General features: G+C 36.8%; 1 protein-coding gene across 1 annotated transcript; it reads left to right on the top strand.

The window, feature by feature from the left end:
- Window positions 1-422: 422 nt before the first annotated feature.
- On the top strand, window positions 423-15,466 carry DRAM1 (DNA damage regulated autophagy modulator 1). The gene is made up of 7 exons (XM_064730437.1): window positions 423-687; window positions 7,333-7,400; window positions 8,542-8,684; window positions 10,568-10,745; window positions 11,287-11,345; window positions 12,784-12,876; window positions 14,162-15,466. Exons 1-7 carry the CDS (start codon window positions 554-556, stop codon window positions 14,204-14,206), a joined length of 720 nt encoding a protein of 239 aa, XP_064586507.1. The 5' UTR covers window positions 423-553; the 3' UTR covers window positions 14,207-15,466.
- Window positions 15,467-16,066: the final 600 nt, after the last annotated feature.

Here is a 16,066-nt window from a genome sequence, read left to right as displayed (position 1 = left end):
TATCCCACTTACATAGTTCTTATTTTAACTGCAAAAGTTACCTTTTAACTACAAGACTACATTTATCATATTATCAAGATGTTAATACAGCACTACATTAGTAGTCAATACTATTAATCAATACATCAAAATACGTATAGTAAATATCTGCGTAAAGCCATATAATATGCACTTTGCAGCACATATAATATGAGCTGCAAAGAGCCCAATGGACCCATTTTTAGCCCTTTCAAAGACAACTGAAGGCACAAGCAGTCGGTGAGCCGTCCGGGCAGCATCTCACCGCCCGCCTCCCTGCCCGGACTGGGCGTGTGCGGTCCGAGAGCCGCAGCACCGGGACACGGGGAAAGTTCTGCGGCCGCGAACTCAGCGGATCCCGCAGCGGGGACAGGCGGAGGGGCCGCGGCTGTTCCTGGGGGCGGGGAGCGCGGCGGAGAAGCGAAAGTGAAGGGAAGGCAGCGCCTTTCCCGGCGGGGCATCCCCGGGGCGGCGGGGCAGGCAGTCCCCGGTGCCCGGCCGTGAGTGCAGCCCCGCTGCCCCGGCCCCGGGCGCGATGCTCTTGTGCTGCATGCCCGGCGTGGCTTTCGTGCCCGCCCTGCTCGTCTGCTGGTCCTCGGCCGCCTTCATCATCTCCTATGTGATCGCCGTGCTGGCGGGGCACGTCGAGCCCTTGGTGCCCTACATCAGGTGAGGCGGGGGAGCTGCGGGGTTTGTGTGTGTGAGAGACCGTGGGAGGTGGCCTGAGGGGCTCCCCGGAGGGAATTTGGGGTCCCCAGGGGTCTCCGTGTGACAGAGGGACACGCTGGGCACCCCCCGGCACCCATCACATCTCTGGCACTGCTGGAAGCCGCATGAACTGACACTGGAGACACCATGGAAAGAAAGGACACGGAAGTTTTCTGTTGCAGCCAGCGCAGGCCTGATGCTAGAAAAAGTTTACAATTACGTGGTGGAAGCGTAATTTTGTTTGTATAAGTCCAGAACTAGGCCAAAGTGCACCAGACAGTAGACTCAAAGCCCTGTGATGGCTTTTGCAGTAAACACATCCCCACAAACATGCATTTTTTTATATTTCATTATAGGACCAATGAGTTTAAAGACTACCCAAGAGATGCCTGGCATCTTTTTCCTCTAACCTTTTTCATTTAAGTGTAATTCTGTGTAAATCATTCTTTATGCATGGCTCATGTTAACATTTAAATCTAAACTATGAAAATGTTAGTATTTATCTCTCAATAGATTGAAGGTTAGCCAGAAATCCAAGAGTGTGTCTGATTCTCTTGGAAGATCTAAAAAAGGTTATAAAATATATCTTTCTTACCAGAAGATCTAAACAAAGTTATAAAATATATCTTTCTTACCAGAAGACCTAAACAAGTTTATAAAATACATATTTTAAGAACATGTATGACCATGTTCACAGGGGTCCAAGGATGAGGGAAGAGATGAGGATTTGACTCCATGTTTCAGAAGGCTTAATTTATTATTTTAGGATATATATCATATTAAAACTATACTAAAAGAATAGAAGAAAGGATTTCATAAGAAGGGTAGCTAAGAATATAAAAGGAAGAATGAATAAGAAAGGTTTGTGTCTCAGAGTCTGAGCCAGCTGACTGTGATTGGCCATTAATTAGAAACAACCACATGAGACCAATCACAGATGCACCTGTTGCATTCCACAGCAGCAGATAACCATTGTTTACATTTTGTTCTTGAGGCCTCTCAGCTTCTCAGGAGAAAAAATCCTAAGGAAAGGATTTTTCATAAAAGATGTCTGTGACAAAGATGCATCTAGACCTAATTCCTTGAAGGCCTTTTTGGGCATGCAGAATTTCAGAAGACTGCTAACCTGATTGGCACATAGAAGAAAATGTGATTGAAAATTAGGGTTTGTCATCATAGGCAAGAGCAAATGACACCACAACCCACAAGATAGCTGAGCTTCATTGAAATTGAGCCAGAGAAAGCTGGGCTTCATGTTTATATTAGCAAAACTCTCTGCACAAATCTGGAAAGCTCTTGGAAAGTCTTGTTCTTGTACTTGAACAAATACCCTACTGCTCATCCTTGATTGCACACAAAGCTTTACTAACACAAAAGTGCTTGTGATCAGTGCAATTTATCCAGTATTAGCTAACAAAAATTAATCATTTGACATAATTGTACATAGTTTGTGTTCAGAAATATTTTGAGATCCTGTAGCAAGAAATTTGACAAATTATGTTTCTTATGTTGAAGCCATGTCATAGAATAAAATATATGAGAGAGCGGGATGTGGTTTTTTATGTATAATTTTGTTTGCAGTTAAGTTTTTGACAGCCCAGGTACCCTAATTGTGTCATTCTTTCTAAAAGGGAGGGAGCAAACCTTTAAGTCACAACTCTACAACTCTAGGGAATGTATCACAGCTGCCACAGTTATATCAACTTAATGGAATATCTCCCATTAAACATTGTTCTTATCCTTTAGCTATGGAATCACCATAAAAGTCCATATGCCCTAAAAAACCTAAACAAAACAAAGACAAAAGAGGCTGCACCAGTGATTCCCACTCACATCTCAGTGCCTCTGCATTTACTAGTAAAGCTTTTTAAAAGTCTTGTTTATGTTACATCCTTTTAGCACCACATTTGGACTAAGAATATATGTTGACTATTGGTGAAGCACCTGCAACAATTCTAAAGGCATGGGGTCTGAGCATAAGAACTTCATAGAAGATGCATTTGGGAATAATACAAGGTTTTCTTCTTGGTACTCAGGATAATAGTCATACCATATTCACATTCTTAATTTGCAGGTCATTGCTTTAGCCTAAGAATATGAATCATGTGATTGAGAATGTGATTTAGTAAAACTAAGAGTGTTAAAAAAAGAGGAAGAATGTTGCAACCTTTCAGTTGTGCAATATCTTAAAATGAAGGATAAAAATTAAATAGAGCTCGTATGGGGAAATTCCAGTTACACAAAGGAGAAGAATACTGACATACTTGAGTTCAACATTTCTGTAATTCTTACACTCATTCCCCAAGTACTCTGTGTATGCCTTGAAGTAACATTAATTTTATTTGCTTACAATATAGCAGCTGTTAGAGCGAGAGACCACACCTAAATTTGTCTTTGAGGCTGTGCTAATGTCCCATCAAACAAACCATATAAATACAATTCTTGGTAGATAAAATGAATATGATTTTGTGTTTTCTAGCAGCTGAATCCTAAAAGATGATGAGGTTGTGCCAAAATTAGTCCTGTTACTCACACTGCTCAAAATCCAAACCAATTTGGATGTGCTGGGATGGCTGTTTGCTTGTTTGAATTCTCAGTGAAACAGTAAAGGAAATTTTCCTGGAAGTATTTCCTACCAGTTGGCACCTCTGGAGAAATCAGAATCCCTGTAGGTGGAATAGAATCTTCCTATTTTAAAAATTTGGGACTTCAGTTTGAAGAGAAATAGTTTATGATGGCTCTGAAGAAAATTCAATTACGAAGAGTCTTTTGGGCCTAAAATATTTATTCCTTGTCTCCTTCACCTTCTTATCTTTCCACTCTTGAGAAGACTGTTCATTTTTAAAATTTTTCTGCTTGAGATTGGGACACAAATGCTGTCATTTTCATACAGGGTTCCTCATCTTTTCCATGGCTGTTGAGCTCACCTATGCACCAGCTCAAATAAGTGAGCACATTTTTGTTTCAAATATGCCATTTCCTTTTTTATTTTTTGTAAAAATGAGGGGACTGTCACCGATACTTCTTTTGCTAATCCTTTTTTTTTTTCAAAGCAGCAGACTTAAAGAAAAATTAATATGAATCCAAGTATTCATTTAGCTTTTCTAATGCAAAATATAGCATTAAGAAGATTGTGTCCTTTAAAGTTCAATGCAGTATTTTGTAAATAGATTGTGATTTAATATTCCTGGTATGAATTTTCTTTACAACATAATCTAAGATTGTTGAGTTTAAAAATCCCCAACAGCAAAAATCACCTATAAGCCTTTATCTTGAGAAAATACTTTGTTAAAAAATGGAGTTCAGTGCAATTTCAGGTTATTTGGTTTGCTCCTACAATGTGTTCCAAGAACTTCAAATGGCTTTCTATGTGTGTGCCAATTCCATTCTCTGCTCACCTAAAGCCCTTCAGAAGCTTTGAAGTGATTACAGTCCTGTGCTTACCACAGAGTGGTTTCTGATTTGAAAAAGTCCTTGAAGATTGTCACAAGTGGTCCACATTTTAAATGTGCTCCTTTGTCGTGTTAATGAAAACACTCCAGAAACAAAAGGAAAAGATGAAGTTCAAGATTAAAAAATGGACTAAATTAAACACAAATTAAGATGATTTTCAGGTGTGTCAAACAAATAAACAAACAAAAATACTTAGTTTACTCTTTTCATCAATTTCACTGTCAAAGAGAAACAAGATTAATACAGACTACCAGCTGGAGCAAGTCTTCAGAAAGCATTACAACAAGAAAATTCAGGTGAATAGGGATTCCCAATGCCTGACAAGTTGTAAAAACTTGTTGAAAAGCTTGGTTCAAACTTTTGTTGTCTGAGAATTTGGAATCAATCTAGTAAAAAGAAATATATGAATTTTCTCTATTTTTTTCATGAGCTTTTCATAGAAAAATCTTACTTTTATCCTAAGCTTCCTCCTGTTTCTGATAAATCATCTTAGCAACTTTTGTTAAACAAATCCTTCTATGACATAGAGGAGTTGGAGAGCAAATACGAATTTCTAAAATAATCAAGTAGTTTAAGATGGTCATACTCTTCTGTCTTGAACTTCACAAAATTACCAAAATCCTTGAGAGTGATTGCTAAAGTAGAGAGTGCTTTCTCTTTTGCGTGTGGAGAGCATTCATGCTGAGGTCATTTTGGCTGTACTCAGTGGTAGCTTCAGAATCTTAGTGCTGAAACCTAATCCAGCCTCACTGCTGGAATGAAGAGTATTCATCTTATTAAATGACATAAAAAATAGCCCTAGCTAGTACCTACTTGTCCCATTATACACAGAATCAACAGAGGTTGGAAAATACCTCTGAGGTTACTGATTCCAACCTGTGACTGAACTCCACTATGTCAACCAGACCATGGCCCTAAGTCCAGGCTTTCCTTTAGCATTTCCAGGGATGGTGACTCCACCACCTCTCTGGGCAGTCCATCCAATGTCTAGCCACCCTTTCTGTGGGGAAATTTTTCCTAACATCCACTTTACATCTTCCCTGGCACAACTTGAGGCCATTTCATCTTGTCCTATTGCTTGTTACCCAGAGGCCAACCCCCACATGGCTACAGCCTCCTTCCAGGCTAAACACCCCCATCTCCCTCCACTGCTCCTTATCAGACTTGTGCTCCACACCCTTCTCCAGCTCTGCTGCCCTTCTCTGGACACACCCCAGCCCCTCAATATCTTCCTTGCAGTAAGGGGCCCAAAGTCACAGCAGCGCTTGAGCTGTGGCCCCACCAGAGCCAAGAATGGAGGGACCGTCGCTGCCCTGCTCCTGCTGGCCACGCTGTGGCTGACACAAGCCAGGATGCCACCGGCCTTCTTGGCCACCTGGGCACACCCTGGCTCATTGTCAGCTGCTGACAACCAGCACCTCCAGGTTCTTTTCTGCTGGACATTGTTGGGGCCGAAGTGTTGGATCCAGGCCTTGGTCTTGCTGAACCTCCTTCCACTCATCTTGGCCCATCAATCCAGCCTGTCCAGATCCCTCTGCAGAGCCTTCCTACCCTCCAGCAGATTGACACTTCCACTCCAGGAGAAAGGTTTGTTCTCAGAATCCTTGCTCAGTGTCTACTAAGATTTGGCATTAGCTAAAACCCTCATGTGTTCACATATTGCCACAGACATCTTTTATGAAAAATCCTTTCCTTAAGATTTTTCCTCCTGAGAAGTTGTGAGGCCTCAGGAACTAAATGTAAACAATGATTATCTGCTGCTGTGGAATGCAACAGGTGCATCTGTGATTGGTCCATGTGGTTGTTTCTAATTAATGGCCAATCACAGTCAGCTGGCTCGGGCTCTGTCCAAGACACAAGCCCTTGTTATCCATTCCTTCCTTTTCTATTCTTAGCTAGCCTTCTGATTAAATCCTTTCTTCTATTCTTTTAGTATAGTTACAGTTTTTATATATATCATAAAATAATAAATCAAGCCTTCTGAAACATGGAGTCAGATCCTCGTCTCTTCCCTCATCCTGGGACCCCTGTGAACATGGTCACAACATATCTGATAGCAGAATTTTTGGGTGCCTATGTTCAAACACACTATTCTGCCTCTTGGTACTGCCCAGTAACTGAAAACTTAGCTCACACTCAAATTACGTAAAGATTGAAGAATTAGATGTTTTCCATTGGCTTGATCAACAGAACCTGATCAAATACATATCAACTGGTTGTATGTTAAACAAGAAAAAAATGGACATCAGAGAGGAAAAAATAGTAAAAAGAGGTGGCAAGATCATAGTACTGTTCTTTCAACAGAGCACTCACCTTCCAAAGAAGAGTTCTGCTCTTCTATGAGCAGAACATACTCCCAAGGAGCTCACATACTCCCAGGAGTATGTCCATTCTGTGAGGAAAGGGCATTCTCTGGGATGGGTGTTTGCACTTTCCCTACGTGTTTGCACATAGGGAAAAGGGGAAAAAACTCTGTGGTGAAGGTGTTCAATTTTCTACAAAATAAATATTTTGTGTACATTATGTCTTTCATTTATACAGATGTGCATATAGATATGTATTTAAATTCTGTAGATATCCTCACACCCTTGCTCCCTCTCTCTGTCCCAGTGAACTTCGAATTAAAGGGGAAGTGTTTCATCAGAAGAGACTTACAACACCTTGGAGATAGAGTACTCTTAAGCTGTATCTACATTAGTAAATTAAACAGTTCCTAGGAACATTCCTGGGCATGGAACACAATTTCTCTCATAGGGTCAAGTCCTTTCAAAGAAATTAAACCAAATTCTCTCACATCTTAAGATAGTGACTACTATTATATATATTTTACTCTATCACAGTGTTAATTCAGCAGATAAAAGAAACATTAATTCTGAAATGTTATTTATGTAATTATGTCATTCATGAGCAAAGTACAGGTCTGTAACATCTTTGCATATTGCATACAGAAAAAGAAGAAATACAATTCAAAGCATATACTCTTACAATATGCTTTCTTTTTTAAAAGAGGGATTCTCTACTACAAATGGTGCAGCAGAAGGTGAATTACCTTATACACACAGAAGAGGTTCTACTTCTCATGGGATTTCAATTGTCTCATTTATGTTTCACAGGTCTCAATTAACTTTTAATTTGTCTCTCTTCCTGCTTTAGTGACACTGGAACTAAACCTCCTGAGAGCGGCGTCTTTGGTTTTATGATTAATATTTCAGCACTTCTAGGTATGTATAAGGTATTTGGGTTGAACAGAATGAAGAAATGAGAATTAGTGAAAAATTAGTGCCTGCTTTAATTACAGAACTGTATTTAATATTCTGCAGAAAAACTTCTCTGCAGTCAAACAGTAATATCAGATGGATGTAAGTAATACCTGGAGTGTTGGGTCCTTAGGACCAGTTAGTGCAGGCTCAGAGGCACTTGTGTCTCTTCAGAGCACCTTATCAAAGTAGTCAGCACACTGGAAATAAAAGTGAGCAAAGGTGCCATAATTACTCTTCAAAAACTCTGCTGCAGGGAAACTTCAGGTTCTGAGATGCTGCAGTAAAGGGAAGCACAGTGTTGAAGCAACACCTGGTTTTCTCCTCAGTGTGCCTCCTTCTCTACAAAATAACTGATGTGAATCATGAAGTTTGACATTTTCTATTACCTTTCAGAGGATGGAGGATCAAGAGCTGTGTATCTCTGTATGATGGCCTTAAGGCAAAGTAAACATATTTTACCTTTTACGAGAGCCTCGTTCAGTCACAGTCTTGTAGTGTTTCATGTAACCTCATAGTGCCTGGGCAAAGTTACCTGATTTCTTTTTCCAGCTGTTGATAGGCTGAAACTGTGTCCTGTGTTATGGAACTGTGGAATTCAGTCTACAGCTTATTACATCCTGAAGAACCATGATGTCCTAATTCAGTACAGGTGTTTGCCAGGAACAAAAAGGAACTAATTCTTCAGACCATCCATCAGGAGATGTAGTTCTGGCACAAGACTGCATCTCAGAGCAGAATAAGGCCTCCCACTTGCAGTTTATGGTTCTTATCTCCCTGTATCATCTGTTCCTAATGTGGAATGGCAATGCCTCTGTGCCCAAAACACCCAGAGGATTGGGATTTAAATTTGTGCTTTTCTTGAACTGATGTGCATTCAGTTCTAGATAGAAATAATATGCAATTTTAAGACAAAAATAATGAAGTTCCACCTGAAAGTTCATCTGAATTAACTTCTTCATTCCAGCAGAGTTAAAGGTGGTATTATTTATTGTGTTATGTTTATAATTTTGTTCTGCATGTCATGTATTACAAGAAAAGTTTGTTAAAATGTAATCAGTATGTGATCATTGAACAAAACTTTTTTTTGTTTTGCTTTTTTCAGCTTCAATTACAATGTACATCAGATATTTATTGATAGAGAAGCAAAATGAATCATCACACTTTGTTAGGTCTTCATGCAATATGTTTACATTATGTGTGGGATTGATGGGCTGCACTGGAATGGGCATAGTTGCAACTTTTCAGGTATGATCATAAATTTCATAACAAAAATGAAAATAAAATAAGATTGCTTTACCATTAAAATTTAAACTAGATAACAGTGATTAACATTTTCCCCATGTGGACCCTTGGAAAATGGAATAAGAATGCCTTTCCTGCTCTTGCCTTTTTTCAGTAACTTTTCAGAAATAGACTTGTTTCCTCCCTATACAACAGAATTTTTGCTTGTGCAGTTATGCCATTAAGGAGTTTTCTGTGTGCTTGTCTTGGAACATGTCTGTACTATATGGATTTTTCTGCTGTAAATTTTTTTCTGTGAGAACTTGAATGTAAAAAACTTTGCTATTCCAAGTTTAGTTTGCTTATAATCAGGTAGGGCAGAATAAATCAGACTAACAAAAGCATCAGCATTTTTGGCTGAATGATGGCATACTCACCAGGAGAATTTTCTACAAAATAAATTAATCTTATCTGACAGGTTAGAAAATTGGGCACAATATCAGCCTGTTAAACTTTTGAGTCTGTAGGAAATGGCATAACAACATGTTTTATCTTTTGATAGAGACATGTAGAACTACTTCTTACTTTGCCAGAAGTAAGGATCTCATTACAAACCAAAGTTCCCCCACTCAATGTCTGAAAGAAAATTCAATAGGGAGAAAAAATACTGAAGAAAAATATTAATTTCACCTTTTCTAGTGAGGAAGTATAATAAGGTAGATTCTGACACAAATATTAGGGCAATTGCACTGAAAGCTTCAGCCTAGAATCAAGTTAAATTTAATTGGCAGGTGGCTTGAGAGGTGGCCTTAAAATCTGGAAACAGCTGCATTATTTCTTTTAAAGGATGGTCTACCTTGAAGCATTTTGTTAAATACAATTGTGCTTATATAGTGACATGATGACATACACAGAAATTGAAAATAAAAATTGTTGGGCCTTCAACAGCCAGTACAGATTTACATGCAATGGAAACAGTGTTTTCAGACAAAAAACCCCTTGCCTTAGGATGATAACTCACCCTTTTTAGCTTTGCATCCAGGCAGTGTGTGTGGATTGCAAACACCAGAGGTACTGTAGTCTATTCTAATCATATTTTACTTTAAAATATCCCTGTTCTTATTGATAAGATTTATAGGTGGCACAAAAAATTGTTGGATGATGCCTGACTGAAATAGAAACCAAATTCAGCTTCCACAGGGAGAAGACAAATCAGTAATGCAAAATAATTTATGAATGGTGTAGTCTCTGTATGTTGCTTCTATAGAATATCTCAAAAGTTGTGTCAGTGCTTTGTGTTTTCAGTAGTCTTCCTTTTAGGCATCTCCTTCCTAAAAGGAAGATGATGGATGGGATGCAGAAACTATGATCCTAATGTTTCCAAAGGGATTCCTTGACAGTTATAACACTGGTTCTTATCTAATCTCTGTTGTGTCTCATTGCCAGTCCATAAACTCCTTCCTCACTTAATTTCTATTTCCTCTGCTTTGAGCCTGCTTTCCATGTTAAGGGCAGTTTGTAGAAAGGGTTCTGAGCATAATAAGGATCTAATCTAGCTAATAAGCATCTGATCTAGCAGATTTTCAAGCATCCTTAATTGCCTAAGAAGCTGGAAATGGTGGCTTGCAAGCCTTCAATCTTTTCACTGTATATGCAGTGAACAGTTCATTCTGATCCCTATTTCCCGATAGAATAACTGAAACATGAACAGGATGTGAGATTTGCTCATGGTCAGGTGATGTTTCAAGTCAGGAGACCAAACCAAAGCTGGAATTAGAAATTATTCCCTTAGTACTCAGTCTAGTTCCTCCAATCAGTGTGTCATGCAGAGAATTTACATTCATGTGCACTACCTGCCAGTTTCTTCAGGTCACAGCAGCTAACCATTGTGCTGATTCCCTTTCCAGGAGCTGGCTGTTCCCAGTGTCCATGACATAGGAGCTCTGGTGGCCTTTGGCTCGGGTGTTGTGTACATCACACTTCAGTCTATAATCTCCTACAAGTCCTGCCCACGATGGAACACTTACTTTGTGTGCCACATAAGGATGGCCATTTCTGCCATATCATGCATTGCTTTCATTCCCAGTATCCTTTACGGTGCATCACGTGGTTTTCCCTTTATGTGTTCATGGCTTTCCTTTCAAATTAAATCACTGCTGATAAAAAATAAAAACGAGGTCACACTCTTTACTTAGGGCTCTCTAAAGTGTATAATACAGCACGTTGAGACACCATCAATAGCATAAAGATGAGTTTTGGGAGCTTCTAAAAAGTTTTATCTCCTATGTCAGTGGTAGTTTTAAAATCAATGTCCCAGTGTTTTTCACAGAATCACGTGAAACCTAAGTTTGGAGTGTCTCCCTTACTGTCTATACTTTAAAAGAACCTACAGAAACCTTAATTTGTACAGAAATGTGTTTTGATTGCTATTACCACCTGCCTTGTAATAAGGTGACTCATTTAATTATGTTCTTAATACCTTGATTTGATATTCTGGCTGTTCAGGGTCTCCTGTGCTACAGAAGGGGTAGATTGCCTGAGTTTTGGTTGTTGTTTTTTTTTTAAGCAGACATTTTCATTTTTACTCACTGATATTGCATAGATTCCTTTACACTGTGTTTCCCAGTGATTGTGTTTGCTTCAAAAATTTCCATGACAAAAATTGATTGGACTCCAGGCGAAAAGGTAAAAATCTTACTAGGTAGCCAACTTACCTTGTGTGATATTATTTGGGAAATGCTGTTGTATTTATCTTAAAGCACTACAAACATGCCAGAGACTTCAAATAGCACATTATCATGAACAGATCTGTGCAATGCTGATTTCCAGTCACTTCTTCATTAGGAAGATGTCTGCGGTGTGGGTAAGAAAATTTGTCATAGTTGATCAATTTTGAAAGAGTTAGACTTTCATTTTGACCAGCAACTTGAGAGTTTCCCATAGAAAAAACTACCAAAAAAAATTTCTGGTAATTAGTTCTACTTCCTTTTATAGTCAATTTTCTTGAAAATTAACTTTTCACATGAAACAAAAAGTGGACCAATTTAATTCTGTAGTTTTTGAGGTTTTTTTCTCAGCTTTTTTATTATTCTTTATTAAATAATCTTTGATACTGTCATAAATATTTGGACTCTGAGCTAAAATATCCTAAAGTTAATTTTAGGTATTTGAATTCATTTCAGTGTTTTCAGAATGGCAACTGTTAAAACTAATTTTGCTTTTTGGGCCAATTTTGCTAAAAGGAGGCATTGAAATAAAAGAAGGTTAAATAATGCAGAGAGTATACCCTGCTTGAAGTGCTTAATAAGAGCACAATTAGCAAATGTACCACAACCAAACAGTGGCAAGGCAGCTTTGAGATAAATCTTTGCAAATTAGACAATCTTAGTCATATCTTTGGGGGTTTTGTGGTTTTTTATGTGATGCAAAGATGAAAAAATAATGTTACTGAAACAGATGGCATATTTGGTGATGGCATGTTAAGAAACACTTTGCTTTCTGTTTGTGTCATGTGACACTGGTTTACAATAACAGTTTAAAACAAAAGTCTTGTCAGGAACTGTCACTGAGGGTGGCCCTCTATTTCAAAACATGGTAAGGACTTGGTCAGAATTACTGAGCTCATTGGCTCTGAGTGAAGGCTTGGAGCATGGGCACATCAGTAATCCTAACATAATAACAATGTTTTCAGGTTTATATTACATTCAATCTCTCTTTATACTGTGCAATTGTAGTTTTCTTTTACTGCCTTTGATGGTACTGCACAAGACTTAATGTAACACATGCACCTTGATAAATTTACTCACCATTCTGGAAAAACAAAATGTGAATTGACTTCTATACAACAGGGATGAGCAGTCATAAATCTTACTTGTTGAATTTACTGAAGGAAATGTCTAGATCATTTCACCCACATTTTATTTATATAAAACAATAAATTAATAAATTTATTAATTAATTTAATTTAATTTAATAATTCTTTAATTATTATTAAAATACTGATAAATAATATATAAATATATAAATGTATTTATAAATAATATAATAGTTTTATTTGTTTATTTATTTAATTAATTTATTAATTTATTAATCTGAAAATTTGTTATCTATCTCATTCCATCAGGATTATACTTACCATTTTATGAGTGCAATCTGTGAATGGACAGTGGCCTTTGGTTTCATCTTCTTCTTTTTAACATTCATTAGAGATTTTCAGGTTGGTATCTACGTATTTTAGCAGTGACTAAGTGCTGTGAATTATATAACAATGTAATAGAAAATTACCATTCTTTACCTAGATAGATGCATCAAAACTAATCAGAAACAAATATTACCAAGCACAGAAATGATCTCTGTCTACATAAGGAATATTCTCCCCCTTGATTGTTAAACATAAAATTCAGTTTAATAGTTCAATGTGTTTGATCTTGAAAATTAATAGCAATTATTACCACTCTTTTTGTAGAAAGAGGCCCTCTAAAGGTGACATAATAACAAATTAAGTGATGCAACTCAAAACTTAATTTCTTTCTGCCTGAGGGATTTTATATAATAATCCAATCATTGATGTTTTGCACATTTTGCTCTATGTTTCCTCACAGTGCAAAAAAATATGAAATAATTTTTGGAAAAGTATTGACACAAAACCCTCTTGGTTTGAGTAGCTGGATTCAGAGTTAATATATATTTTGCTAACCAATAGCAAACATTTCCATGTCTGTTTAGTTTTGACTTAGTACTGAATAGACCATGGCTATAGGGCGTCTCCTTAATTAAAAACAAAAAATAAAAATAATAAAATAAAATAAACTAGGTTCACCAGAAAAAAACACTTCTTTCAGAAAAAAAATTTGTTCCAAATTACATAACACATGATCTTAAAGGTTTGTAATTGCCTTCTATAACTGATAGAATTATTGAAGAACCATTCCAAAATGTCTGTATCACTTAATGCATGATTTCTGGGGGGAGGTATTTATTGCCAGTCCAACACTCTCTGAATATCTGCCTATATGATGGCATCTCTTTCATCAAAGGTCAGACTCTTCCCTTGGAGACAGAGATTTGCAGGACAATGCAGTAATTCTCAGCATATTTATCAACAATCCTTAGTTGAGAATTCTGCTTCAGACACATAAAAAACTTTTACTAAATATAAATATTATGAAAATAAGAGAAAGTTATTAAATTAAACAAAATGGAATTGTGGCCATTTTAAATTACAGGCTATGAAATTAATCCAATGTTAGTGTTTTACAATGACAGAAAGATTTTTTAGATTCTTTTTGTCATAACCAGTGCTCAGAGAAAACCAAATTATTAATTTGGTAAAACAGTCCTGCCACACTCAAAGAAAAATAAGATTTTTTCCTAATTTTCCCCCAGTATTTATTTCACTTTAACACTTTTTTCTTTTGTGTTGTTTCATCTCCTTGTACTTTATATCACAGAACTGTAAAACTAAATTATCCTAAGCTGATCTTGCTTTGTTTTTCTTTTAGAGATTTTCTTTAAGGATATCAACAGAAATACATGAAGAATCCTGATAGTGAAAGAACAATATTTTATATCTATAAATATTCTAGGTTTCTTTTTACTTATAGAAAAAGTAAAAGATGCACAAGGATTGATGAGGTTGTATTAAGAGTCCATGCCATTAACTCTGCACCAGCAACCACTAAAAGATTTTAAAAACTTGGAGCAAGGTTCCTCCTGACTTTTTGCAATATTTTGTAATTTTTATATGGTTTGGTATATTAAAAATACTGTAATAAAAGCAATATCTAGAAGCACCAGAAAATCACTCAAGGACTTGATCTCCTCAGCTCTTCCATTTAGGACATATCTGTACTTTTTAATTTGCTTTAGTGTGATCAGTGGCATTAGTTTTAAACTTGAGAAAGTACATTTTGCAAAGAGAGAAGTGTAAAGGAAATGAATTGGACTGTGACTGAATTCCTACTCTGCTAAGTTGCAAGGGCTGGAGAAGATGGTGAGAGCAAGAGTGGGCATCTTTGTTTGAAGAAATTTTAGTAGATGGCAACACTATGCTACATATTTCTGATACTGGGCACTGCAATGCAAATGCAAATCCTAAGAGAAATTTAAACTATATTGCTTGAAAAATGTTTTCTAATCATCACTGCAGTACATGTTGTAAAAATCCACCCCTTTTTCCCTTTTATGCACTGATGGCCACAGAAAACAAAAGATGGAAGTGGGAATAGAAAGTAGATTTACATTTAAGCATGATGTAATAAACAGAACTCGTATTGCATTTTCGTTAATATAAAGCAGAATTTTCCAGCCTGTGGTTTAATCTACAATGGAGTGAAGAGGGTGTCAAAAAAAGTATTGGGAATGAATGGAAAATAAGAAGAGGCAGTAGTTTTCAGGTACTTAGAAATAAATGTATTAGTATTAGATACATAAAAGTAAATTTAAAAACAAACCTGGAGAGCATCTGGAATGAGGATATTTGCTGCTATAGACTTTCTTCTGTAATGAAAGACATGGAAAGGAACTAGTTGAGAAGTCAGATGTTACAAGTATCTGCAGGCAAAATGTTCCTTCATGTACTGATTCACCACCTCTATTCAGTGCATTAATCACTTGGTTGTGAGTTACGTTCTCTGAAAATGACATTTTCCACACTCTATCACAGTTTATGCAGAAATATTGATGATTTTCAGTTGCTAATATCCACTAACTAATGTGTGTTTGGAGAGTGATGTTTTAAAATTAGTCATCTGTTAATATTTCTTTTAATGTGTATTTTAAACTATTAAATTCAGCTGTTTCACAACTTTAAGAGTTGATGTTTTGTTTATAAATTCTTCCAGATAAAAACAGTAAAAGTGTTTGTTCTTCACTGGAAGATTTGCTTTCCATATTATTCAGGTTATCTTGCAGAGGTTTATAGCTACAACCAAGTTTAAAATCAAATCTAGTACTGATTAAAGGAAGGACCTTATGTCTTGCTGCTTTGCTATCTTGTAAGGGACGCATATTCCTTCAAGTGAAGATCATAAAGGAAATGTGTATCAACCACAAAAAGTGACATCATTTTATTTTCAAGGCTCTGTTAAGAAAAGACTATGTTTCCTAGTGCATTGTGTATTGATTCTTTTATTGCTTTTTATTCTTAGCTTTCATAAAGTAAAGTATAAGAAGCAAGAAGTTGTTATTTTAAATGATAGCCAGCCTTTACAGTGCTTACAGTATCCTACAGGGAAGAAAAAAAAATTCAGAGAAAGTGGCTGAATCAGGATCAACTTAGCCCCTGAAGTCAAGAGGTAAATTCAACTACTGAATTAAATCATTCCCATTTTCTTGAGCTTTATTGTGATACATTTTTAATATGTGTTATATTCATGACCAAAAGAATGCACCAATAGTGCACTTTT

Source organism: Zonotrichia leucophrys, chromosome 1A (genome assembly GCF_028769735.1).
Source record: "Zonotrichia leucophrys gambelii isolate GWCS_2022_RI chromosome 1A, RI_Zleu_2.0, whole genome shotgun sequence".
NCBI classification, from domain to species: domain Eukaryota; kingdom Metazoa; phylum Chordata; class Aves; order Passeriformes; family Passerellidae; genus Zonotrichia; species Zonotrichia leucophrys.
The sequence above is the reverse complement of the archived record's forward strand: the minus strand, read 5'-3'. Positions and strand labels throughout refer to the sequence as shown.

Coding starts and splice junctions, on each gene's coding strand:
- DRAM1 (XM_064730437.1), top strand. CDS start 554: ATGCTCTTGTGCTGCATGCCCGGCGTGGCTTTCGTGCCCGCCCTGCTC. Junction 7,401..8,541: donor TAATATTTCAGCACTTCTAG/GTATGTATAAGG, acceptor TGCTTTTTTCAG/CTTCAATTACAATGTACATC. Junction 8,685..10,567: donor GCATAGTTGCAACTTTTCAG/GTATGATCATAA, acceptor TTCCCTTTCCAG/GAGCTGGCTGTTCCCAGTGT.